The 27865-nt window shown below is 46.5% G+C and overlaps 1 protein-coding gene across 2 annotated transcripts; it reads left to right on the plus strand.

Annotated features, from left to right (window-relative positions):
- Positions 1–154: 154 nt before the first annotated feature.
- On the plus strand, positions 155–27704 carry LOC131885752 (nucleolar protein 4-like). 2 transcript variants are annotated; one of them, XM_059233895.1, is made up of 9 exons: positions 155–1625; positions 1949–2855; positions 20944–21144; positions 21682–22335; positions 24627–24851; positions 24937–25125; positions 25198–25407; positions 25492–25969; positions 26040–27704. In XM_059233895.1, exons 2-9 carry the CDS (start codon positions 2316–2318, stop codon positions 26207–26209), a joined length of 2667 nt encoding a protein of 888 aa, XP_059089878.1. In that variant the 5' UTR covers positions 155–1625; positions 1949–2315; the 3' UTR covers positions 26210–27704. The 2 variants fall into 2 exon arrangements, with proteins under 2 accessions (XP_059089878.1, XP_059089879.1); XM_059233896.1 differs by having other exon boundaries at positions 155–660; positions 2238–2855.
- The last annotated feature ends 161 nt before the right edge of the window (positions 27705–27865 follow it).

Consider the following 27865-nt stretch of genomic DNA (forward strand, 5'->3'; position numbering starts at 1 on the left):
TTCTTTGCTTCCTCACCGTAGGCCCGTATCTCCTAATACGTAGTGCTTCGTACGTACGTACGTATGTACGTGGGGACGGACCTCGGTACGTAGGGAGGAGGACGTACGTAGTATTGAATGTAGTATACCATGTGCGGGATGGCGAAGGGACGTCCAGAGAAGTGGGAAAATAAGGCAGGTGGGATCCTGGTGCCACTACTCCATCTACGTACACGGACGAACTACGTACGGACGTACGTAGTCCTCGGGTTCCAAGGATGGAAAGGGGACTAGGCTGCTCGCTCAGCTAGGGATGGACGGACGGACGGACGGACGGACGGACGAACGAAAGAAAGAACGGACGGACGGACGGACGGACGGACGGACGGACGGTTGGGTAGTTGGTTGGGTGGTTGCTGGGTCGCCTCAGGAGAGAGGAGAACTCCCAAAATTTTGGGGGCCCACTTGGCCGAAAGTAAGCGTTGGGGCAACAACATCATCATTATCATCATCATTATTGTTGTTATTATTATAATTATCATCATCGTTATTAGTGTAGTAGTGAGTTCCACGCTGGAGACAAGTTCCACCCACAAAAACACTCTCAAGCCTGCGTCAAACTTCGTCTGCCTTCACTTAAGCATCAACGACATCATCAGCAACAAACAACAGCAACATATCGTGAGAATCGGACACTTTTCCACCCAGGCAAAATCATATCACGCTCTTAATCGAAAAAAGCAACAAGTCTAGCTTTGAACAAACTTCTATTTTGTACCATTTTTTAAGGCAACCACAAACAAGCAAACGTATCTGTGTTCTCATAACTCCTCAGTGTTACTGTCGTTATTACTCTCATACCATCACATCCAACCATCACCACCCGCATGTGAACGTAAAACTCTGTGTCTACTACTACTGCTACTGCTTTTACTACTACCAAAACTACCACCCGTCCCAACGTAAAAAGAAAAAGAAATATTCAATATCTAGGCCAAGTCAAAACAAGCCAGACAAAACAAGCAAATCTGCATCCATCTAACTCTTCACCAGATCAGGCTTGAGTTTAGAATTGGCGCTCGATCCCCAAGCCCAAAGCCGTTGATCAAAGATTACTTGTTCTTCATCCACCTTATTGAAGCAGCTACCAGAAGCGAAAAAAAGATCGGAGCAAACAAAGCTTATTGAATTTCAACTTTGGCCGTGTTCACTCACTCTCTCATTGTCCCTCTCTTTCTCTCTCTCTCTCTCTCTCTCCTCCAATCACCAACTCACTAACTCTCTCTCTCTCTCTCTCTCTCACTCATTCCTGTCCTCCTTATTCCTCTCTATCCTCCATCCTGTTGCTTGTGCTTGAGTGTCTCTATCATTGGTGTGCTTGTGTGTCCAACTTGTATCAACCCCCTTGGATATCCGGCGGCGGTCTGCTCCCTTGGTCGCGCTGCTCCATCCATCGGACGAGTCTCATCGGTCGGTGTCACTCGCCATGGCCTGGAAAAATCCTTGCGTTGTTCCTTCACCGCAAACGCGTCGCCAAGATAAAAAGTCACCCAGGCTATAACAAGTTTGTTGACTTCCCTTGTGCACAATCTCCCTGTTTCGTGGCCCAGGACAGGTCCATCATCATTGTCGCAATCAAAGCACCGGTAAACGTAGTACGTGCATCAATGTTTCTGCCCCTCTTCTTTTTTCTCTTCCACTTGATAAGCCCGCATTTTCGTCTCGAATCGAGATGTGCTTTTGGGAAACCAGCACTTGATGTTCATGAGTTAGACCTAACACCCTCGAAAAACGCCAAGGCTTCATCTACCCACCTTTTAACTTGAGTCCCGTTTCGTATGAATGTCATATTTTCATGTTTATGCCCCCCCCCCCCCCTGCCTCCTCCGGTTAAGCCCTTGGGCAGAATTCCGTCTGTGTTTGGTGTTCCTCAGGTCCTCATTCCCTGTTCCTCTCCATGTTCTTCCAGTGTTCTGTGTGTGCATCTACCTACAATCAGTAACGACTGAGGCCTTCTTCTTCTTCTTCGTCCGCCGTGTGTCGTAGTACATTGACTGCATGGTGTTGGTGTTGGTGGTGGTGTTGGTGGACAACAAGGAGGACGGGGAGGACGAGGAGAAGGAGGAGGAGGAGGTGCCCTCCATGTTGTTGTCACTACACTGTTTGCCTGTGGCTGCTGTCTTCTTAGCCCATTATCTGGAGCAAACAAAAACGTGATTTTGCCTCGAAATCAATACCGACTACTCCAATCCCAATAGAGAGAGCCAGTATCATCGGCATTTTTGATTCGACCCCGTTTGGGAGGAGCCAGTGCCACACGCAACGTATCACCCAAAATGTCCGAGAGCAGTCCCAAAAGTGACGACGTCCTCTCGGTCTCATCCCCGTCGCCGAGTCCCACGCCTGACGAGGAGCCCAACGAGGGCTCGACCAACCTAACCAATGGTTTGGGTCGGGTGGATGTGCCCATGTCTGAGGTATCTCCGTCGCCCACGCCCACCCCGCCTCCGTCACAGATGCACGGTCAAAGCCCGTCTGCTCCGCCCACGAATTCGCTAACCAATCTGAGCATGGCTGCGGCCAAGCAACTCATGCTGGAGCAGTACACCCCTTGGGTGATGAGCACCTACGGAGACACGGCCAAGACCAAGACGATCGTGGCCCGGAAATATGCCCGCATCGTGGCCCTGCTCAAGTCAATGGAACGTGATTCGGCGGGTGGAGCCCCCGGGTCGGAACAAACGGGTAGTGAAGCGGCCAAGTTCCGCTTGTGGGTGAAGAGCAAAGGCTTCCATCTGGGTGCTCCAGCTGGTCACCCTGACAGTGAGAAACAAGAGAGCAAAGACATGCTCTATCTACCGACTGGGACGGACAAGGTAAGTGATTAAATGTGTCATCCTCAGATCCGTCGCGTCCCCTACATATCTCTTTGATTGAGTCCATGAAAAGGACCAGAGATCCGACCAACGTAGTCGCATAGCATCCTCATTCTACTCAATCAAGTCTTTTCTCCGTTACTCCTTTGCTTGAATATGTCAACGACTACCGAGTATTAACGCCAGGGTACGAATGAGACTCAAAATGGTGCCCTTTTACTTAGCAGTCATGGAGGGGTTAATCGCGAGCTCAGCATTGGAAAGGGTATTCATTTCCATCGTTTATACTATCCCAAAAAAACCTAGGGGGTCCTACCTAAGCCCTATTGGTTGTCTGTCTCAATCGCCATGCCTGCGGTTCGTTTTGGAGTGGCTCTTGCTCTCTTTTTCCGAAACTGAGCGACGACCATCAAAAGAAAATCTTCATCATCGTCGTTTGCCTTGGCCGGGTCGAGCTTTCCTCCCGTCTTTGCCTATCGGGAGTCGCATGTTTTCCATCTTCATCAAATGAGAAGCAATTAAGTCCTCTTTTCATCAAATCAGTTTTTATTTCTTCTTCTGCCGACATACTGCTCTCCAATCTGTCTCCAAACAAGCTCGTCAGTGGTTCCAATCCGTTAGAAAAAAAAAATCGAGGAAATCTCTTCCTCGCTCTCCCCTTCTCGTAAAAAGGAAGCACGAACAAATAATCGGCCAACGTTCATACGAAATGATAACGTTACCGAGAAAGCAGGGCGACCCATGGACATCGTTCTAAGTATTTTTCGCAAATAACCCTAAATTCGCAACATTAGCAACAGAATTCTTCTGATCAACTTGATGGCAATATCCACTCACATTTCTTTATTTGACAAATGATTTCTGTACTCATTAATGGAGGAACAAGATTAATGAAGTTAGTGTGGCAAAAATGTCGCAGTTTGACCCGGAATTCTCTTCTGGGTTATTAACAACGCCTTCGGTGACTTTTACTTGGGGAAATATGAATATAAATATACGAGATTTGAACCAGGAAAATGACTTCTGCCCAACTTCCCTCCATCAAAGCGGACATCTTTTGTTCGCAGCACCAAAACAGCCAAGTTCTGATATTGTAGTAGATAAACAAGGAATGCCCTCACTTCCATTCCAATGTCTACATCTAATAACATGTGTATTGCCTTTGCAAAGGAAACGAAAGTCTCAAATCAAAACAACTGTAACAAACCACCTTTGGCCGCCAATTGAGTGGCGAATTAGTGAGTCCTTTGCCCACAATGCCTTCTCCTTCACAACAGAGAGGACGTGGAATAGAGAGACGGAGAGAAAGGGGACAGTATGTACATTGTGCAGTATCCAGTATCTGGTGTAGCATAAAAGGGAGGACTGTAGCCACATTATCTCCACCTCGATGAACATTGGACTCGATAAGTATGGAGATAATCCGCTCCAAGCCCAGGTTAGGAGAGGTAGGTATAGTTTTCTACTTGGGGGTTGTTATGTGGCATATCCTGCGTCCTGGTAAAGCTCAAAGATATTGCCATGGCCATCATCATTATCCCTGTACCTGAGATTTTGTAATTGGCGAACATTTGTTCCCGATCGCGGCGCTGTCGGCTGGCAGTACTGGGAATCCGTAGTGTAACATACATATGAATTGCAAGAAACTCTAGGGATTGAGTGGGTAAGGGAGGGGGAGAGGGATATGGTCTCTTCTTGAATGCGAACAGGAATGGCATGACTTGGAGGCGGGTTGGATAGCCTGCCTGTCCACTAGCAAATTACTTTAAGCATGGCAAATTCGAGGTCCTCGGAGACTCCGCCTTTGAGAATGGAGCATCGAGTCTCCACTCAAAAATTCTAGCCTCCCAAAATTAGAGCTTCGCATACTTTCGACTCTCTTTCTGTTGGACTCTCTTCTCATCTGTCCATTGAGCAAGGTTAATGTACCAGGATAAATTTTCGAGTGGGAACGAGTTGTCGTCATAGCACCCACCAAAAGCAGCAGTAACAACAGCAACAACTTGGTCCTCTCTCTTTCCAGTAGAAATAGATACTCCATGTGCTTGTGTGCAAGTGTATCTCACTACTTTACCACTTGGCCAGTTACTCCATCCATCCTGGAACTCGAGTTAGTTGGCTGTAATAGTGTATGCATTCCAGCCACACGATGGCAACCCAATAACAGAAACAACGGCGACAACACCACCACCACCAACATCATCAACAACAACAACCGCTTTTTGTGTGTGTGTATGTGTTGTGTAGTATCTGAACGTGTGTACACACATTACATCCTCCTCACCTTTGTTGGCGAGTTCCACTTTCCCGCTCCCATTTTGCTTGGGGCTTTTCAATTATATTATTATCTTGACAAGTGCCTTTGAGAGGACAGCGAGAGAACGAGAGGGAGTAATAGGCAGGGAGACAGAGAGATGGCCTGTTAACTGGCAAGCCCATATGCCAAGAAGCTTTTTAAACATCGCTTTTTGCCCTTTTGTGTCAGATTAAACCCTCCTCACTCCTGCATGCACTTCAAGTCGGCTACTAATACGGTAACAACACACTTACTCACTTCCCTGGCTAGGACCCTACCTTCAATCTACCTACCTCTCAACCATCCAACCTCCCTACCTACCATCCAACCAACCAAACAAACCCACTCACCCACCCACCCAACCAACCAACCAACCACCCATCTACCTTCCTACCCACCCGAAACCATTCAGACCCAGGGAAGAGGAAGAGAGAACCAGGAACCAAGCAACCAGCCAACCAACCAATGCCACCAGGAGCGAATCTCATCTTCTTGTTCCTCTCCCTTTCTTTCTTTCGCTCTTTCTTTCTCGCTGTCTCTCTCTCTCTCTCTATCTCTCTTTCTCCTTCACAATTGGCCAAGTCTCGGCGGCGTTTAGATTATGGTGGCCAAAACCATTGTCCGCCTGTCAAGAGAGCAATTTACCTTCAAGAAGGGAGAAAAACAACAACTCCATTGTCATAATACATTTTGAGTGAATCTGAAAAGATGTTTTCCCCTCCCACTGCTCGCCCCTGCTTGTTCCCTGGATGAGCCTCTCTCGGTCTGAATATTCGGGTCTCGCTTCATGGTCAGAGCGACTCAGTTGCGGGTCTTTTTCCATCGTTGAGTCAGTCGGCTTTTACCGGTACCTTCATGGATGGGCTCACAACTTCATCTCTGTGACAGGGTGTGATTTGCGAGCCCGAACATCAACAAGATCAACGGGCCTGACACACTTCTGTAGTCGGTATTCCGTCCTCGAACGACAATTAGTATAGCTCATTTTTGGCCTCTGATAATCACAGGACGACGTACCGTAAGGTATATCTGTTCCCCATCTCCTTCTTTTCGTTCTTCCTCGTCCTCCTCGTCCTAGGAACGGAGTTAACTTGGCTACTACACTACATCATCCTACCGTTCTAAAGCCAAAGTCGGAGAACAAGAACATCAACTTGGGTTCATCTTTCTCGGTACTTGCTCGGTCCTTCGGGTACCAAGACGACGACTACTACCACTACCTCCTCACCTCCAGTTCCTGGTAGCAGCCTTTGGGATATTTCACCGTGTTATTCGGAGTAGTCGTAGTAGAATTGGGAGTCCGGTGGTCCGTCCCCAACTCACGTCCCTTGCGATTTCCTCTGTATGTGCTGGTAGGTGCGTGTCTCTCGTGCTCTTTCTCACTGGAATCTGATGCGCGTCTCCTCTCCGTGCCTTCGTACGGTAGAAGAAGATTGTAGCTCTATTCTACAAGTACTCGTGGTGCCATTCGCTACCATGGTTTCCCCCCTAGTATTGAGCAGTCCTCTTTCTCCTTTTCCCCCTCCAATCTCGTACCCGTCCTTCTTCTCGCAGTAGAATCATCCGTCCGTTCGTCCGTCCGCTCACCTTCCATCGCCCCTTCTCCTTCTCCTCCTTCTCCTTCCTCCTTCTTCCTTCTTCTCGGTCCTCTTGAATTGGTACGTAGTTCCAGTAGTGTTCCAATAAACGGAATAAAAGGGCAAAACTCTACGTACGTAGATCTAAGCCGCGAGGCGAGAGGGAAGAGGCAAGGAGAGGCAAAGGAGGGGGAAGGAGGAGGAAGGAGGAGAGTGGGGCTCAACAAGTGGAAAAAAGGACGAAGCAATTCCTGCCCTCCATCGACGTACAGGATGTATGAATGGGTGCCGGAGGAGGAAGGAGGGAGGACAGAAGAGGACGTAAGGATGGAAAATGGGTGGTGGGGATGGTGGGTTGGAAGCGGTGGTGAGGCCCATGTTGTCGGACGGTCGTGGATGGGTCGTCTTGCTTTCTTCTTAAGTACACTTACCCGAAATCTTCGTTCCTGCTCTCGTGGGTGTCCTCGCCCAAGATCTCTCCTGTTGCTTTATTTTCTGAGGAAAATAGACCCACAACTTCTACCATTCACTCACCCACTTGCTCACTCATTGGGTTGCTTACTTACCCGGTACTTGGAGTAGTTCATACGTACTACAATGTCCCGGTGGGCCGGCTGGGCTCAGATTTCGGAGGCTGAGAGGTCGGTGTTTCGGGCATGGGAAATGGATTATAAACTTGGGTTAACATTGGAGTTTCGTGCATCGGAGAACAAAAACAGGTAAAGCACACACACCTGGGCGGGTCTCGGGCACAACTCTTAAGGCTTTTTTCATTAAATAGTGAAGAGGTTCTTCGCGCCAACTTGAAGGAGATGAATGATTAAATGTGTTTTCTTGCCTCTCTCTCTCTCTCTTCGTTGTTCCTTCCTTCCTTCCTCTCTCTGTCTCCCTCTCTCTCTCTTTCTCTTTGAATGGGTAAGGCTCGTTTTGCTCTCCCCGTCCGTCTGCTGTTTGGAGGCCTCTGAGGCTTCGACCACCATCTATCTATCTATCTATCTATCCATCCATCCACTCCATGGTCCTACCAAGGCAAAAACAACTCGTCTTTCCAGTTCGTTCGGGGTCTCACATTTCACTCTTTCCCGAGCGTGAACATCGTTTCTAATTTCACTTGGCTTCGTCTTCGCCTTGTTCTGCCTCTTCTCCTTCAATGCCATTATCTTGATTGGCGCTCTCGGCTCTTCTCCATTTTCTTGTTGTTGTCTCGTTCACTCCATTGAGTCTCGGAGTTGTCCTCGTCAAGTGGCGGTTCCAAATCATTCATGGCCTCCTTTTCTCTTCCAATCGATCATTTACAAATTGCCGATAATCTCTTGTTAGAATTTCATGGGTCCACCCCCGGTCCCTCCCCTGACACATCATCGATAGTTCCCCTAATCCTCCATTATCTTTGCCCATCAAATGTGACTGAGGTTTGCTAAAGCATTACGTTATTGGTCTCTTTGGCTACCGAACTCGGCGGTCGATCCATATTTCCCCAGAGCATAAAAAACAAAGGCGGTCTTTTTTCCAGCCGAACCGTACCTCTGTCTTTCATTTGCTCTGAGCACAAAGCCAGGAGTAGTTGCTTGAACTCGATCGAGACGAGGTTGGTTCCCTTAGTACTCGTATGTACTATGTACGTACGTAAGTTTGGCTGGCAGTACGGCAAGAAAACTCTCAAGCTCTTATTCGGGAGCCCTGGGTTCGCAGAAGTTTCGAGTTCCATGTTCCATGTCCTTGGGTGACTCCAAAACAACAACAGGGTCGACAGGCTTCAAGGAATTTCAGATTGGTTCCGCCCGCCTGATGATGATGATGATGATGACGAGGTTGGCAAAACGTGTAACTCCATCCACTAGATGCCAGGTACATACGTACTTATAGCAGCATTTAGCCGTATTCAAAGGCGGGTGGTGACCCCCTCAACCATTCGTCTTAGTGGTAACATGTCAGGTAAAATATGGTCCACCATTAGAAAACCCACCAAGCGTTGCCCTGGAATTGAATCTTGGGAGTTGGCCCAGCCCTGATGCTTGGATACGATACAAAGGGAAGGGAAAAAGTCCCCTCTCCGAATCTGGCCATTCTTTTAGACGAGTTCCATTCAGTGGTGGCCTTCTCAGAACCAGACCCTCCACAGCCCATGGCCTGCCTCTTCAGGATAACGCAGAGAAAGAGAAAAAGAATGCGATAAAAGAAGAGCCAGCTAGCTATGTAGCTCGCAGAGAGCCTCGACAGAGATCCTCCCAGTCACCCACTCACCAAAAAGGGAACCTGACGACTCCACAGTCGTAACAAAACAGAGCAACAGGACCTCATCAAGGGAAGAGCCTCTCGGATTCGACTGTTCTCTGGCTTGGGCTTATTTCTCTCAATCTTCTTTTCTTTTCTTCTATTCTATTCTCCTCTCTTCAGGTTGAGATATATGCTTAGACACTCAAAATTTGGCGCTCCGCTCATATTTCATTACACACAGTTATTCAGCATTTTCCCTCCAGGCACAAGTGCCACGTAATGGCGAAGGTGAATGGCGTGTGTGATTGAATTATTGCTCGATTCCCCAGGAAAAAGAAACGATCACGTGCGTTTAAAAATGAGCTGGCTTGACAGGCCTTTGAGGTTTGAGACAAATACTCTTCAACCGCCGAGATCCATCAGCGAATACCCAAGGCAATCCATGCAAATGGGGCCCCATAAATAGATGGCAACTGCTGACTACTTGCCTTCAACTGAGCTCGCCCTCAACACGAGAAAAGGGGAGGGGGAACTTTTCCCTACGCAAATTGTTCAAAGCGAAGGCAAATCCCTTTGAGGGCAAATTTCGAGAAAGAATCTCGCTGTTGATTGCACTCTTAAGCCGGCTTCAGATTAATGCATGAACACGATGCATACCTGAACATTTGTCGGTTCATTGCGTCCACGTGCTTGGTGGTTGATGGTTGATGGTTGTGGGTTGTTGGTTGTGGTCTGACGCCAACATTGTGAATAAAGTACGTGGTATTCATCATGAGCAGAGTCAATGACATCACTGAGCTGTGACGAGTTTGATGCATTGTTTTCGGGTCACGGACGCTCTTTGGGGACCATTCAAGACTTTTATCCTCCGAGGTCGTCCCAATTGACACTTTTCGCTCCATTGACCTTCGAGGAGCATTCTCAATCCAACGCCTGAACGAGCGAAGAGCTTGTAGGTCAAGGTATTCCATGTGGAACACTTCAGATTGTTATGCAACATTTTAGATTGGGAGCACAGTGTTGTATTTTTTCTTTTTTTAAGAAATAGGTAGTTATAAGTATGGAGATTTTGCCGTCGCACGTTTCTTCGCAAACTGGTTCATTTTGCCATTAGATATTGAAATAATTCAGACCCACCGTTTAAAAATAAGTGTTTTTCTTTGTCATTGCAAACACAAATGAAGAATCTTGGGAAAAAAGTTTGAAAATTGCATTCTTTGGGGTCATAAGCGTCTGTAGAAAAAATCATGCCAGGGCTTTGCCGAACTCAACAATGTGAGATTTTCCATCGATTTTTTTTAAGTACCAATGATTCGCATAGTACGGAAAATCCAGGTGGATATCAAATAGGCCAAAGGGCAGATAGACATAACTCTTGAAAATCAATAAAGAACCGACAAGACATTTGTCGTCAACAAGAAGTGCCATTGTCAGGTAAAAGCAATGTAGAACCAGCCTCATGGTTATCAAAATCTGGCAAAACCAGTGCAAGGATGAGCAAATGTCATGCCTGACTTGGCTTGCCCCAACTAATGAAACCCGAGATCTCTGTCAGGGTGATACACAGTAGTAGTAGTAGGTAGAAGAGCATAGTATTTCTGATCTGATCGATATAATCCCCATTACTAATTCCTTGCTCTACCAAAGTCTGGATGGAGTCTTCTTCCTGAAGCCACTCTGAGCCAAGAGGGGGGATTTTTTTTGTCCTGCCAGGGATTTGCTTTCATGTCTCTTCTCTAGTCTTCTCCTCTCTCTCTCGTTCTCTCTTTGGTATACTCAACCATAAAAGGGAATGCAACTAAGCTATACTTCATAATGGGTAAAATTCATCACCTTGTCGTACACGAGAACTTTTCTTTTGGAGGTTGATTGTAGGTAGGATGTATTCCAAGCAGAAATGTCCAAGTCTTTCGGAATTGGCTCCATTCAAATCCATACCGTCCAGGACTCTGGGACATTCACGGTGGTTGCTAGTCGTTGGTCGGTGGTACATTCCTGCTTGAACAGGATCTGGGCTCTCAGCTGGGCACCACTCACTCTGGCATAAAAGCCCCCCCTCCCCTCCCCCAAGACGACAGCGGTGATGAAAAAAAGAGACCGGGGGAAAATCGATGTAATCTTCTCCCGATTCCGGTCGACCAGTTCAGATTGAGAACCAGATGAGTGAAGAGTCGTCGTGGTACGGACATCCTGAGCCAGGCACTCCATTCATCCAATCCATGGTAGATGGGTACGCCAGGGAGCTTGGCAGTTGGACCAGTGAGCATGGAGTAGACGTCTTATGTGGTTGCCAGTGGTTGGGTATTATGAGCGTTTAGAACAAGGAACGAGAGAGCCTCCATTCACCTCCTGTGTGAACGGAGTGGTGGTATGGACACTACTACGAGTCCGGAACAGTAATAGAATGAGGCCGATGAGAAGGAAGGAGGACGAGCGTTATGGAACACAAGGGTCGCAATAGATGAGGAGAAAAGGAGAATCAGAATACATTATTACAATGATCTTCTTTGCCCTGACACTGATTTACTATCATACACGTAGTAGCGGCCAGAGTCGGGCAAAGTACAGATCAAGTGCAATTCCCCCCCTTCCAAGCTCTTTGTTCGGCCGGAGAGCTTCATGGGAGATGTTGGAAAAGTCCATGCTCTTGTATTTCCCCAAACACGTCCATTTCCCAAGCACATGTAATATCTAGACCGACCGACCGACGGACCGACCGCTCAACTAACCGAGTTGTATCGACGTCGGGTGCGAATGGAGGCCCAACTAACCAACCATCCGACCGACCGACCGACCAGCCGACCACCTTCCCCCATCTTCTCGTTTTCCCAATACCCTAGGGTCCCATGCTATCTCGTCCCAGGACGTGAGATCCTGGCCATGTATTCTATGCTCCTCGATCTTCTTCAACTTACATGGACTGGCAACAATGTGCTCGTCTCCAACTAAGTTATAAGCAAATATCCTTCCAAGGAATGAAGCACTCATGACAGAGTGAAAGAAAGACCCTGCATTTGGACTTCTATACCTGTTATTCAAGCTCTCATAAGTGGAAAATCTTGGTGGAACCGTCCCTAAAAACGTGCTCCAACTGAGACCATCGAACCGAGTGCTGGTGAGCAGATCTTCAATCGTTAACACGACCAGATGTTCGTGTTAAAATTTCAAATAGGAATTTTCTTAAAGTCAAGGGATTGGTCGGTGGATTGGTCCACGGTTGAAAATATTGAAAAACGAAACAAGAAGGTCTCATTCATGTCTTTCTTGTCTGGTTGGAAACCCTGTGTGGGCCAACGATGGTCAGAGAGACCGGAGGGCGAAGGGGCGGACCTGCGAAGCTAAAACCACGTTAAGCTAAACCTTGGACTACATAATCTGTTTCCGAGAAGGGAGAGAAGCCTCAAAGGCTTCTATCCAATCCACGACTGTATTATTGGATAGCACAATCCAACCTTGCAAACCCATTACGTACATTCGTTTGAAACACTAGTCACATTTTTGGTATAAAATGCAGATACCTTTTTTTATGGCCTTTGATCTAGAAGAACGACGCAAGTTTCGAGCCTTCGGTTGAGGGATGCGATCTAATAGGAAAACACAAATGAGAGCTTCTATCGAAGAACCATATGCCAGTGGTTCAAGGTCTATCCAATGGATGTATCCTTTTTGCTTTAAGAAGCCCAAAGTTCGGCAGAAATGTTCAAGATCTGGAAATGTCTATTTTGTTGTTGGGATTACCGAGCAGATCTGCAGATCCACCCTTGTACTCGTATGTATGGAGCATGGCCACCTTTTTCTTTGCCCAGCCCAAGATCTCAAATTCTCGTTTGAAGAGAGCCTTATTCAGGCCAAGCCTACTAACGGGTGTCCAGTTGCTGGGGGTCTTTTCATCTGTTCAGAATCTGCGATAGTTATTGGAATGTTGACCTGCTGCCCGTCTATCCATCCATCCATCTATCTATCTATCCACCCATTCACCCCTCCATCCAGTCGAGATGGTTGGTGGCCCACCAATGTTGGATCCTCTTTGTGTTCCACGGTCTGTTTGTGTTGGGTCCCTTCTTTTTTCCCTCCTTGGGTAACATTGCCCAAAGGTGAGTTCAAAGAAATCGGATCCAATGGCAAGCACCACAGATGGGCACACCCATCTATCGCACAAAAGCGATCTACGTACACGAAGAGCAGCCGAAGGCAAAATATAATAATTGATTGTGACTAGATGCCAAAGGAACTCAGAAAGTCGCCCGGCATTACCAGGACTGCATTTGAAAGCTTGGCTCTGCTCCTGCAACAGACTAGGAACGGGAAATCTTCTCCTTTGTGATAGTTGTTGCTCATCATACTTCTTTTGGGGAATGTCTGCGGAAATAGACTCCGAACGAATAATACAGCTCTCCTGAGGCGATGGGCAAAGCAAAGTCCAACAAAGAAAGTGTCCAGTCTTCCTCATCTACTTCCTTCTCGTCCCTCGTCCATCCCATCAACGAACGGACTTTGGGCACAAAAAAGCCTCGAGAGAAAGAAAGACTCTTTTGGACCTTTTCGGGGTGAACAACCGCCGTCCACGTGGCCATTTCGTCCGTTATTGTGTCAAGGGCCAAACTACTTGAAGTGAAGGAGAAATCGGATTAGTGATTTAGTTGGATGGATTAAATATGACCACTCTTTACTAAGCGTCAGTGTCGAGCGGGGATGCGGCCAATGGGACTTTTCCCTCAGCATGTTGGGGGGGACATTCGCACATTCTTGCTTGGACACCTCCAATTTGTTCCACCTTTTTCGGAGATCTGCCCAGGACCTGCTTCCCCTCTCAAGACACAGACGCCACACATACACGCGTATATAGGAACATATGGACCCTAAAGGTCCAATCTTGGGACAGGACCATGCGACGGATAAAGTCAAAGGACAGACGAACAAGACATGGAATGACTCTTATTGGAACATAGTGAGGGGTCCAGCTTTAGGATGGAGGCAACCAACAAACTCGTCCCTCGTTCACTCGGCCATTGGGCCACTCGGCTCCCTTCACATCCGAGTGGAGTGCTGTTCCACACTTGGCTCACAAAGACCCCAACCACCACCTCACTATCGGAGTCTTGTGTCGTTCTCTCTTTCCCCTCCTTGTCCTCATCATTTCTTTTGCTTTTGCCTTTGCCAAATGTGTTCTTGTTTCCTCTCTCGACAAGATTTTCCTCCGTCTCTTTGGCGACATGATGGTCCGTTACGTTCTATTGACCAAAAAGAAAGGTCCCGAGTGATATTTTGAAAGAGCCAATTGTCGAGTTGAAAAATCTTCATTTTACCTTTGAGCTACGTAATTACTCAAATGTTCTACGGTATATATGTCATTATTCAGTCATCAAGTGTGCCTCTAAGGTTGGCTGTCCTTCACGGTCTGGGTCTTATCGGCCCTTGTACTTCTGGTCCCTCCTCTCCGGAGAATGGCATTAATCAGTCTTGGCAGGTGGGGAACCATCGTCACTAAGACAAATACGACGGCCCTTCCACCATTCCCATTCTAGGACCTTCTTCCTAGAAGTCCATAAACGATATGCTACCTTTAACCTTGGGATCTTTGGCTGGACGAGCAAGTCAGCAGCTTCCCTGACATGGTCAATTCTATCTTCTTTCGTTCTCAGGGAGTTGTCAAGCATACGGTAGTACCATAGTGGAAGTAATATGCACTTTAACTACCACTCGATGGGACTCCCCATGTGTCGAATGCCTTAGTCCCAGGTCAGGTCAATCTTTCCCGCCAACGAGCTTGTTGCGGCCAGCACTTTCAGGGGAAGTGATGAGAGAATTTCTTCTTTTTCCCCTCCTCCTTCTTCTTCTCCTTCTCCTCGTTCTCGTGGATAAGACGACAACGGCTGAGGATGGGAACAAAAATGGACCCAGTAATGAATGTATAATGATGGACGAGGGTACCACTGGGAGTATGGGCATTGGGCACACACGCAAGACGGCCAGTGACTGAGAGAGAGAGAGAGAAAGAAATAAAGAAAGAGGGAAAGAAAGAGAAATATACTACGTAGAAGGGACCGAACGAACTTGTTGCACTGACGGCAGAAAAAAATGTTCTCCAACATGAGCCCATTTTCTGCTCTAGCGCGGATTGAAAGACACCTTGGACTTGTGACAACGATTCATTTTGAAACGTCAATACCCACTTATTAGCGGGGTTCGCGATTTCTCATTTTTCATATGTACAGTACAGAACACCATAAAAGTTTGGTTGGATTGTTTTTGTGGCGTGTGCTCAAATCAGTGGAGCTGAGAGAGAGAAACGCATCTTACAGAGGACTTGTCTGTTCTGTGCCTTAAAAACAATGAGTTATGGGACGATTACTTCAAATGACAAAGTAAATCCAGCCAGACTCGATTGTTTCTATCCAACCGGTTGAATTTGTAAGACCCTCCATGTACCGAGCAGTTAAGTCGGAGGGTCCTGTTCCTTAAATATGTGCATTTATTATCAAAGCCTGTTTCTCAGAAGAGCCAGTCCAACTTTCCCATTTGTGGAGAAACAGTCGGCGAAATACCCACAGGATAAATTTTCTTTCCGGATGAAGAATACCCCGGTATGTTTGAAGCCGGCATGCAGATGAGCGAATCCCACGTCCCTTGACAAGCTCCATTCCATTTGGAACACGTGGGATTTAGCATCATGCAAAAGTCAGTCCGTACGAGTGAAACTCATAATTCCTGCCCGTTAGAATATGGTTTCAAGGAGAGTGAGTCTGACAAGCCCGCAATTGTCAAGTTTCATCTCTGTGGAGACTTCACCCTCCCAACCAACAACAAGGTTGTTGTGGGTCTGAAAGTTGCTGGATGAAGAAGCTGAGAGGTTTGGAAACGAGGGAGCTTTGGCAGGATGAGACAAACGAAATATCAAACAAATCCCACGACCGGAAATCAAATAGACCATTACCCGCCCTGAGGAGATCCCTGCCAGGCTCAGGGTGTTCGGGTGTGTACCCAGAGTCCCAGTCCATTTGAAGTTTCTTCTCTCATCCTGGCGAGTCCCGCATTCTGTGTTGAAATCGGAGTGCTCCTGAGGTTTGAGTCAAGTTTTAGTACAAAATAAGTTAAATCAACCATACCTAGATAGAAGACGGTTGCACATAGCAGCTAAGATTACTGGCAAAAATACAGCTTTGTATGAAACGGAGGGAACTAACTGGTTGAGTTATCCGCATTTCTAAAGCTGGACGAGGTGCCAAAGCTTGTCAATTCCAAAATGGCTCTCCTTGCCCGTTTTTCTAACCTGATGGTGGCGGTGGCTGACGGTGGTGGTGGTGGTGATGGTGATGGTAGTTGGACTGACTGACCTGATGATGGTATCATCATGGTCCAAACTTTTCCCACAAATGGTCATGGCTTCATTTGTCATACCTCGCAAAGAAGGAAGGCCAATTCCAGGGCGAAATCGACCCATTTATGGCACTTGTTTCAGTCGTTGAGAGCGATGAACGAGCTGAGAAAGGCTCCAAAATTTTCCCCGTAATTCACAGAGGTAGGCAACTGCTGTACTACAAGGTATGATCAACTCTGGTCAAGGTTTGCCCGAGGGGAAAAGGCGATCGTTGTGTGCCATGTGATGGGATGGGTTAGTGCCTTATCTGGACATTGGAACTTTGGCAAAGATCCCGGAGTTTGTGACCACATAAAGAGGAAACGGTCCTTTCCTCAACCACCAAGTTCCCGACTCGTATCACCCAGACAATGGGGCAAAGATCACGTTCCATGCTCACAAAAGTGACAGGAACCAGCCAAATTGAAGGTCCTACTATTGGTGCTTTCCAGCCATGGAATATTTGTGCATGCTACAAATTCGGTCTTTTCACCGTTCTTATCCTACAAATCTTACTCCACGCACATGGATCCGAGTAGCCAAGGATCCATCCAGTCGAAAAAGCCATAAGATTACATTAAGTAGCCAAGGCGGAAGAAGCCAGGGAATGGTTGGTGAATCAATACCCGACCGGCAACGACCCAAGTGTATTATTCCACTATCGACGAGGAGAGCCAGACGTAATGAGCAATAAAGAATCTGTCAGGCCAAGAGATGGAAATTGACCAGCCTCCAGCTTCCAGTTTCGATTCGCCTCCAGCCGTTGTCGTTGTTGTTGTTGTTGTTCTAGTGATGGCTGGCAACGACGTTCTCGTTTTCGTCTCGTAAGGTTGTTGTCCCAATTCCCCCTCAGAGCTCCATACATGTCTCCTCTCCCTCCAAACAACGTATGGAGTTCGTATGTAGTACGTAGCAAGTAGTGGTCGAAACGAGGAACGAAGCCGAGCACTTGTGAGTGTGCCTCTGGCTGGCACTTCATCAAAGAAGACCCTCGGCCTCCTTCTCCTCTCTTTCCATCATACCAATGGTACTCGAAACTCGCTCCAATTTCTCTCATTCGGACACAAACAGAAACCAGTTTAGCCATCAGCCTCATCTCAACGACGACGACGACGACGACGACGGAGGAGAAGGAGAAGAAGAAGTAGGAGGGAAACAACCAGGATAACTCCTCAATGTCCAGTTCCATGTGACACCCACAGGGCTGCTTTGAGGCTCCGGTGCATACTGGAACATTATTGCTCATACACGAGCGTACTTACTTATTGGTTCCAAACACATGTCAACCGGCCCTCATGGCTCCATGAAAATGAATGCTCTAATGGAACAATTCCAGAGCTGTTCTGGTATTTTCCATCCGGTCTACTGGAGGTCTTAGTGTGGCATAGTGGAGTGCTAGCAACTCATTCATCTTTGAAAGATAAGGTCAACACACGCCGACTGTTGCGATCCGATAGATCTTCCATCCCTGCCGATCCTGTCAATGCGATGACGGCAGCCCGGTGGTCCGCTCGATTAGTTCTCCTTCGTATGCCCACTTGTGGATCATGCCAAAGGCAAAACACACCAGAAAAAGCAACGAGATCTCAACAAGTAGATTAGGTTTCCATTTCGTGCTCAATCCCGATTGGGGCTCGACCAATGACCAAGCGGTAGGGCCAGCAACAGCTCATTCGCTTTGCTCCATCGAATCTAAAAACAAGCACCCACATCCACACTTACGTTACAAGTCTTCTACTCATCCGGAACAGCATACTGTGTACACGTATACGTACATGTATGAACAAGTTCCCTAATGGTTCCATCACGTTCCTTGGACCACTTTGGCATGTCCAACCAACCAGGTAAAGATTATGGCACAGAGCAGGCTCAAGTAATGGAGGGATGGATGGGGGTGATTTTCTCCCTATAGAGAGAAGGGTTTAGTGGAAACAACACATGAACCATTGGGCAGGATTGGACCCGGTGGATAACACCGAATTCGAGTTATAGGGGGTCATTACGGGCGTCGGTCGACGAGTGAGAGTGACCGATTCGTCTTTGACTTAAAAAAAAACCTTTCCGCTTGGAACCTTTCAGAGAAACGCATCCTCCAGCTTCAGTTGGGTTACGGCTGGTGCTTATTCCTTCTCAAGGAGCCCTAATGACTTAGGAATGGTCTTGGTCCATTTTCAATGCTCTCTTGACTTTCTCTTCGTCACCACCTTCATCTGCTTGATCAAATAGAACGGAAGCGAGGCAAGAAGGGGAACTTGGAACTGGTCAAAACACGTTGGATGCTCTTTTCTTGTTCTTATTCTTCTCTTCCTCCTTCTCCTCCTCCCCTGTCTTCTTGCCGCTTTCCAACGACTTCTACGAATCGTCAAAAGACGACCAACCTCGAGATGACTCAACAATCAGAGAGAGACTCGCATTTCAAAATCTTTCGTTAAATCAATCGTCAACTTACACCACGATGTTTGGGAGAATAACAGGACAACCTTACGTAGTGACTTCATGAAAACAAAACCACTTAATCAAAGGGTTTAAAAGTGGATATACAAACACTCAAGAAAAGAATGGTGTCAAAAACAAAGACAGTCGAAAAAACTTCAAAAAAAACCCAAGAACTTATAGACGAATTATAACCTTTCATTTTAATAGTACTGGGGATTACATTCCCTGTAGCGGTTAGAAAAGCCCGTGAAAAACCAAAATAAAAATAAAAAAAAGAAAGCTCGACAAAAGTATTGCATTTAAGAAATTATTATTTTTTTTCCTACATGTAATGATTTATTAATCCAGCTCATAATGAATCCCACGGTATATTTTGATAAACCATCATAAGCTTCCAAGCCATTAGGGACTGAGCCCTTAAATTGTCCAGACTTAATTCATTTCTATTTCGTGACAAATCAACGAACCAGGTCGTGTTATCATTGTTAAGCCGTGCAGCCCCGACTAAGCTGTGCCTTATAGGTATGTTGTCTTGACCGAATCCAGAGTTAGAGAGAGATAGAGGAACAACACTCGTCCACTTACCCAGATTGCCAGCCAAACCTTGGAGGTCCAGTCCCCTTCAAATCCCGATTCTGTTCCACCCGAAGCCACATTCGAGAAAGGCCAAGCAAGCAAGCAAGCAAGCAAGCAAGCAAGCAGCCAAAGCTAAGTTTAGCTAATGAAATGAGAAGGTTTATTTTCCCTGAAGGGGAAACAACGTTCCGGGTCCACTCTTGATCAGCCAGCACTCAGAACGGTGGGATTGACCGATAATTGCTCTCTTCTACTCCATCTGGATCTGGGATGAATTGGATTACTGCATGTGACCAATAATGGCAGAAAAGAAATGTGCCTGGTTTACCTCCTCCATGGTTGAACGTGCAAAGTGAAAAGTTAGGGGGAGGTCCATTTCAATTTAGTTGACCCGTTACCACGGGGTCACAATTTAGGAGGGAAAGGGAGGAGACCGTTTGGCACCTGAACAATGACCCCTCTTTATGTTGCGACAACATGCCAATTCCCGGCAAATTATTGTGTGAACGGCCATTTTCGATTTGGTCCAACTATATGGATGGACACTTTGGTGCCCGAAACTTTGTCCTAATGCTTAGCCATACTTGTGCATTTGTGTCTGTCTTAAGTACCCTGCCTTCTTCTTCAACTCATTGGACTTGCCAACGGGTTACTCTCGTAATTGATGGCACCCTTTACGGACCTCAGGCCAAGATCGCTTTCGCCAATGAAAGAAATTTCCCATTGGGGGACTCAACACGGACACGGACACCTGAGCCCATTTCTTCACCAATATGGGCGCTTATCCATGGCACTTTTCACGAACTGAGCGCGACATGATCCATTTTTATGGTCAGCAAATTTTAGCGGTGCTTCGAGGTCCCTGAGACTAAAGTCCCCTCTTGGTCCCTTTTCCGTCCCTTTTTTTCCTTCTTTTAGCCACACGGTGGATACAGTTAGTCACCAAAGGTAAATGAATTCGAAACAGATATTTGGGAACACGCTCATATCTTTAAAACATAGCAAGGCATTATGAGAGAAGAAAAGTATAGTATACTCTAGACAGTGCGTAAATTGCGTACTGGGCCTGAAGAGAAATCGTGTAGGAGTGAAATGGTTATGTTATAGTTCACTATATGGTTAGCCCCAAATGCGGAAAATAGTCAAAAGAAAGTTTCCTCTAAGTGAAAGGTTGGCGAGCTGCGAAGAGGTAAGCCATTGGCCACCTTCATTGGGGGTCCAAAAAACGAATATCTGCTACCAGGATTGAGAGTGGCCGTCACCACATAAAACCTTCGCAAGACGTTGAGGGGACGACTGGGTTGGACGGAGGACTTTGGGTTTTTTTTTCTTTCCTGAAATGGGGAACCTCGGCGGATGAAAGACACCAATGTCACCGACCACACTGGCACACACACAGGGAGGACAGAGAGTTTTATATTGCTGTCCTGAACAAATATTGAGTTCGGTCTCAGCGTTGACCCATTATTGTGAACCCAAATGGACCGCGAGTCACATGAAGGGTCTCCCGATGAAAGAAACCATATGGATAGAAACACCATATTGAACCAACCATGAGCTCGAGACTGTAGGGATTTACAGTAGTGTACGAATTTGTATGTAAAACGAACGAATATCTTCTTGTTTCAGACCGTGGATGGATCCGTTCACTTTGTGTACAAGAAAGTGGCCATGGTTGAGCAGTTCTTCGACATCATTTACTCGGTTCATGTCGAGGCTGCCGCGAATCAAGCCGCTCAGGCGGCTCAGGCAGCCTCTGAAGGGACGACGCCCCCTTCCATGAGAGGTCGGGCGGGTAAACATTGCGGACAGAAGCGAACATATCGAGCAGTAAGTAACCTCTTCAATATTGGAAGAGGGTCCTGGTTTGATCCTACTTTTGAAATGAATTCTAAATTGTCCAATCACACGTGCCAGTTCTACCTCCTTTGGGACAGATATCCTTCTCAAACCTTAGGCGGGTAAATTTGCCGGGGGAATGACACTCACACTCCACTCAACGCGAGGAAGCATATTGGGCTGTTCCAATCGAACCTACCGCTGGTTTGGTCTGTCCAAACTTTTCTAAGCAAAAAAACTTTGGTCCCTCATCACCTCTGATTTTCCATTAGATTGGCACTGGGCTCATTCCCTCCCTCACAGAGTGATGCTTGATCCTCTCTTCCGAGGAAGTTCAATCTTTTTGTTTCAATCATTCCCTTTTTCGACTGGTCCTAATCGCTCCCAACCTTGTTGGAGTTCAAAGTTCCCAGGACAGCCAAGTAGTGGTTCCACTCGAAATAATAGGCGGAGCCTCCTTTCATCTTTCCTCACTCTTCTCCTTTGTACAAGACAAACCGTCGAGGTCTCATGTCTGGTCTGTTTTAGGTGGCTGACCAATATGCATTCATCCCAAGAGAGGCCATTTCGAAATTCCTGTTATTCTGCATTGACTGCCAGAGGAAAAACTCCATGGAACATCGGAGAACCAACAACAATGGCAATGTGAATAACGCCAATAACCGAAACGATGAGAATTCCAGTCCAATCACGTCCATTGGTACGCCCACTCCCAATGACTACCGGCCTCTCTCGCCTCCGCCAAGCCTGGTCATTGAACAATTCAGACAACACACCTCCCCTGGGCTGCAAGGAAGCGTCCCCCTCATGTCCACACCTCATCTTAGTCCTCCTTCCACGCCCAAGTCTTCGTCATCCTCACCGGCCACGTCCTCAGCCCTGACGGCAGCCGCGCTTTCGCACGCCATGGCAGCCATTCAGAATCACCCTTTGAGGTCCTTGCACATGCGAAACACGCTTCTGGCCTCCACGCCATTTGTTCCCACTCAAGCTCTACTGACCGCCCAAGGAGGGAATCCCGCCCCTTATTTTGGCCCTAACTCTGCCGGCCTCCTGAATCCCACTACTGGCCTCAGCAAATTCAATCCTGGAGACATTGATCTCAGCCTCCCGATCACATCCACCTATTTGCGTCGAATGAGGGCTTTTGATCAGCTCTATCGCCAATTCAATGGAGGACAGGTAAGCTTAATGGGTGCAATTTCAATTTCAGACGCTATTTCCCGCCAGATGGCAGCATAAGCCAAGAGAGTCTTGGAGATGAGAGCTCAATTGTTTGTTCTTTCTGTTCTATCGCTAAACAGCTCCCTCTGTGAAAAAAGGAAAGCAGCTCTTGGTCCACTTGAGTAAGGAACGGAAAGAGTTTCCACACACACCATGTCGGAACCAAAAATTTACTCAAAAAAATGTGATCTTACGAGGGGGTACTTTTTGAAATCGGGGAACCAAGTGGAACTCGTTGCCTTTACTGTAGAGTAGATATTATTGCATGGTTCATAAAGTGCATAAAAAAATTAAAACACCCATTTAACAATGCACTGCATATCTTGTTTATTTTTACTTTAAGGCTGTGGGCCCGTAGCGTTGATAATATTTTCAATATTGCGACACTGTGCTAGAAAACCTAAAGAAAAAGTCGACGCAAAATACAAGATAACTGTAAAAACTTTGAAACATTTTTAAAAGGGTAAAATGCACTTTTGTCATCTATCATGAGCAAGGCAATTAAAACGGTCTTGTTCTTTATGGCTATCAGCTTTAAAAAAGTGACCTATTTGTGATCATAGATTAAGTTTCAGATTCAGTCGACACCTAGGACGTAGAAAAGTAGCGTGAATGTTTATGGCAACCTGGCCTTTCATTATCAAAATAGGGGAAGAATAGACCCCCCAAAACAAATGGGCATTTCTCGTTTCATCTTTAGACATCCTACTCTATGGTACAAATCATCAGGGACACACAAATTAGGAGAACGTTTCCATCGTCTAAATTCAGGAGCTCTCTAATTCAAAATCTTAATAGCAGGAAACAAGGAAGAAAACTGGAGGAAGGGATGGGCTGAAGACGAACAAGCTTGATTGAAAAACTCGTCTCCGTCCATGCAATTTCCAATTTTGAGTCTGACAGCTGAGAGACAAAGATGATGCCATTCTTGAAAGGCAACTGTGGTGATTCGAACCCTAATGCCTTTTCACTAAATTGCAAGGGAAAGCAAATGTGTTCTAAAAAAACGATAAATTCGAAGTAACCTCGAGGTGACCAACTTCAATTCCGAGTCAAACGCCCATTTTGAAGTCCACGGATCGTGAAATGTAGCCACAGTTTCAAGACTCCAAGTGGGCACAGCATATCTAGATCTACCTTTGGAAATGATTTTGAAGAGGCCAGTGATCGATTCTCCCTCACTTGCTCATTGGTCTCAAAATTTAAAACATTCAACGACGAGCGTTATCTGTTGAGCTCTCGACACCCTCTCGTGAAAACCTGAGCGATGAGACGAGGAACAGCCTCGTTTCCATCGGATCACACGGTCGAAGCAAGTGGATCGAGGAGGCTGACTGTTTCTTTCTTTCTCTCTCTCTCCTTCCTCCTTTTCCCTCTTCCGTGCCTCTTTCTCCTCTTGTAGTTCTTCTTGGGAGTTCCTCCATCCAAAGAGAGACGTATCGCTCGCTACTTGTGCATGGGGAACCAGTTCCTCTATCTAACAGCGTATACGGTCCGTAGTCGATCCTCCGTGGTGCAGCAGAAAGAGGTCGGCGAGTCTAGCGGACTAGAAGGAGTGGGCTCCACTCGCTGGTTGGTTCCTTGGTTCTCTGCTTGCAATGCTGGCTTGGTAGGTTGGTTGGTTGGTTGCCTCTTTGGTCTCCCATCTTGTTCCTCTTCTCCTTCTCCTCCTCCCCCTGCCTCTCCTCCTTCTCTCTTTCTGCTTCTCGTCTCGCGGTGCATCTTGGTTGCATGCTTCCCGAGAGGAAGAGCGTCCAGCGTGATTCCAAAGAGGGTCGAATCGAGCCTCCTTTTTGTGCTGAATGTTCCCCTTTTCCTGGTGGGTCGATGGAGACATGGTAAAAGAAGACCCTCTTCTGACTGCGAGTTCCCCTTGTTCCTCTTTCTCCTGCCTCCTCGTCTTCTTCTTCATCTCCTCTCTCTTTCTTTCTGTTTGAGCCTCTTGGATGTGGATAGAGACTTGCTTTTGGAGTGGTGGAAAAGATTCTTAGTGTTTCGTTGTTCTCAAGTGCATATTGGATTCTTGGGCGGTTTTAAAGCCTCTATCGAAATCATAAGCAATGAGTTCCAAACGCAAAGATAGCAACCCATCGAAAACACCCAGTTCTTTAGTGACGACCAGAATGTCCAACAAGGTAGTTGACCGTGAAAGTGACCTCCAGGCCGTTCCACCTTTTTTGAGAATTGGTCTCACGTCATGGATCGAAATTCTCTCAAGTTCAGCTGGCCATTCTCGATTTTCTTTTCAGGCTTCCAATGAGAAGGACGATAGTGGGTCAAACGACCCCGATGGCATGGACAATGCCAAAATAGAGGTCGATGGGAGTGAGAACGGAGGTTCGAACCCTTCTCAAAATGGATCTTGGACCACCAATGGCTCAATGCTTGCTTCAGAAGCGTTGAAAAATGGCACATCTCAGCTCAGTGCCCTCCTCACTCAAGGACAAAACGGTCATGGTGGACACGGAGCTCAAGTGAGTAGTTTTCACAGATCTGTTTGAACTAACCAAACCAACCACCATCAATGGTAAAATACAACTGTTGACTTGAATCTTACAGAGCCCAAATACTGGAGATCATAATCCTCAGAGTGGCCAAATCAGCAGTAACCAGAGCGATGGATCGTCACATATTCACGATGATAACTCTTCAGTTGGTGCGAAAGACGATGATGACGATGACGACGACGATGATTGCAGCGATGACAAGCTGGAGGTGGGAGATCCAGAGAAGCTAAAGTCCTTCAACGTGAGTCCGCCAGAGTTTTGGTGATACCAAAGAGGGGGGTTGCTCATGTTGTTTCCTTTTGACTTTTTTTAGATGTTTGTTCGCTTATTTGTGGATGAAAATCTAGACAGGCATGTGCCAATATCCCGACAGCCCAAGGAAAAAATCCAAGCCATCATTGACTCATGCACCCGACAGTTCCCGGAGCACGCCAACCGTGCGAGAAAGAGAATTCGAACGTATCTGAAGTCTTGCCGTCGAACGAAGAGAACTCGCGAGCAAGCAGGGCTGGATTCTCCCAACGTAAGTCAGCGATCACTTGAAAGGCTCAAGGATTATTGACCGATCAGGCCCCCCGTCATCAATTTTCTTTTCCTTCCTTTTCAGACCCGTCCCACGCCTCCTCATTTGACAAGTGCTCAAGCCGAACAACTGTTGGCCCGAGCTTGTGAAAACGAGGCTGAGAATGCCAAGCGAATGCGGATGGGTCTTGAGCCCGTGTCCCAGCCCATGCCTATCTTGACCTCTGCCCCGACCATTGATGTCCTCTCTTGTACTTCAAGCACGGGGATGGTCTCCTCCGCCGGTGCCACTCTCTTCACGGCCGCCAATGGGGAGAAGCAGCTGAAGACCGAGTACAAATCCGAACAATTGGCCAGCCTCCTCGCCGCTCAACCCATGCCCATGGTCTCCACCGACAAGCCGGCCTTTCTCAATGGAGGCCTAACCAACACGAGCATGGCCATGTACCGACAAGTTCCATTTCCTCAGGTGGTCTCGTCGACAGGTGCCACCATGACTTTCCCGGGAACCCAAGCACTTTTACAACAAAGCCAGGCTCTGCAAACGGCGGGACTAACCAATGGTAGGGTATCTTGTGCACCTGGTCCTTCCCGATGAAACTTTGACTGATTCAAGCTCTCTCTTTTATGCAGGAACATCTCTTGAAGGGCTGAAGAAGCCTCCATTGTTGAACCACAAGCTGAATGTCACTGAAATTGGCGCTGTTCGTCAATTGATCACCGGATACCGCGAATCGGCCGCTTTCCTCCTGAGATCCGCCGATGAATTAGAGAATCTTCTTACCATTCAACCAAAGCTGTAATTTCAGACGATTGAACTTCTTCCTCAACATCCAACAACACCAACTACTACTACTACTACTACTACTTCTACAACAACAACAACAAATACTACTACTACTACTACTACTAATCTCGCATCTCTGTAAACTAGATGTACACTCTATGTAATTCTTCCCTCCCTTTACTCCACACAAAGTATCAATATGTCTACCTCGCAACTGTCCTCCAGTCAATTTGTACTGTAATCATGAACAAATTCACTTTCATTCCATACGAAAACCGACTTGATCTCATCCACCATTTGATAGGACATTGTTCTTTTCTCTATCTATCTTTCTATACCAAAGCAACATCACTCTCTCCCTCTTTCACTCTGAACCCAGAGTCATGATGTGCCATTCCTAGTGAAAAACAAACCATCCTCCCCTCTCCAGCATTTGGATCTATCCCGTCTCTTGGGGGCCTGTCCAATCACTAGTCGCCAAGCATCTCGCTCTCAGTGTCATCTCCAGAATGTATGTGCCAAAATGTAGCAACCCGAGTTGTCATTCGTGTTTCTTAAATATGAAATCAACTCTCGTCAATAGAAAGATGTCTTCTAGAATCAATTTTCTACCCCATATCCGACTTCATCTCGCCCCTCTACTTACCCCAAAGCGAGAAAACATCCTCATAAATGTCTGGAGATCGTTTTCTTTCTTCACCTTTTTCTCTTTTATTCTCTTTCGAGTCTTTTGAATGTATTTTTGCTATCGATCAACAAGCAACAACACCGAACAAGCCGCGTGGTGACGTTTGGAGCCAAATAGACCCGCAAAATCAAAATGCCAACAAGAAATGATTGTGACACCTGAAAATTTCCCCCCTTCGGACCCTCTTAACCCGTCTCTGTTTTTCGTATTGTAATTCATGTGTGCCAAACAAAGCTACGAGTATTCCATCTTCCCCGCTCTCCCCTCTCATTTTCCATCCACTTGACACGCCCCCTGAACTATCAACTAATAAGGTGAAATCGACCCCTTTGAGCTTGACTAAAATTCAATAAAGGGCTTTTATTTTCTTGACCAAGCTGTTCCTGATTTCCCGGATACTCTTCCATTTTCTAAGATTCAATGTCGTACCATGCACTGAACAAAGACAAAAGTATTTTCACCAATACTTAAGGTTGCATTCCACTTACAATCACCAATTCATTATTAGTATCATTCTTATCATTATTTTCATGATTATTATTATTACTACTTAGCTGTGATGTCTACAATTTATATGATCGTAAACCATTGTACTGCTATTATGTACCAACCAATCAAGGTGTGTCGCCATGCATTTCTCAGTGTGGTGTAAAAAAAACTCCAAAAATGTGAACAAAAGGTGTCTCAACACAAACTTACTATTTTACCCAATTCTTACCACTCCGCCACACCATTTCAAAAATCTATTCAATGTCTGCCATGTGTCTATTAACATGCTCTACTTGTCCAAGTCAATGAATAAATGTGAAATTGTATCACTGTACCTACACCGTCAACAAGCTCAAAATTCTACATCAGCCATATGATATCAAAATAGTAAAAAGGCGGGGGGGACGGCATCGCTGATAAAAAAAATAACGTCGTTCATCTTTTACTCATATTTGATAACTTTTTCTTCAGCTGATGTTAATTACCATTAATCCA

This window comes from Tigriopus californicus, chromosome 8 (genome assembly GCF_007210705.1).
Source record: "Tigriopus californicus strain San Diego chromosome 8, Tcal_SD_v2.1, whole genome shotgun sequence".
NCBI classification, from domain to species: Eukaryota; Metazoa; Arthropoda; class Copepoda; order Harpacticoida; family Harpacticidae; genus Tigriopus; species Tigriopus californicus.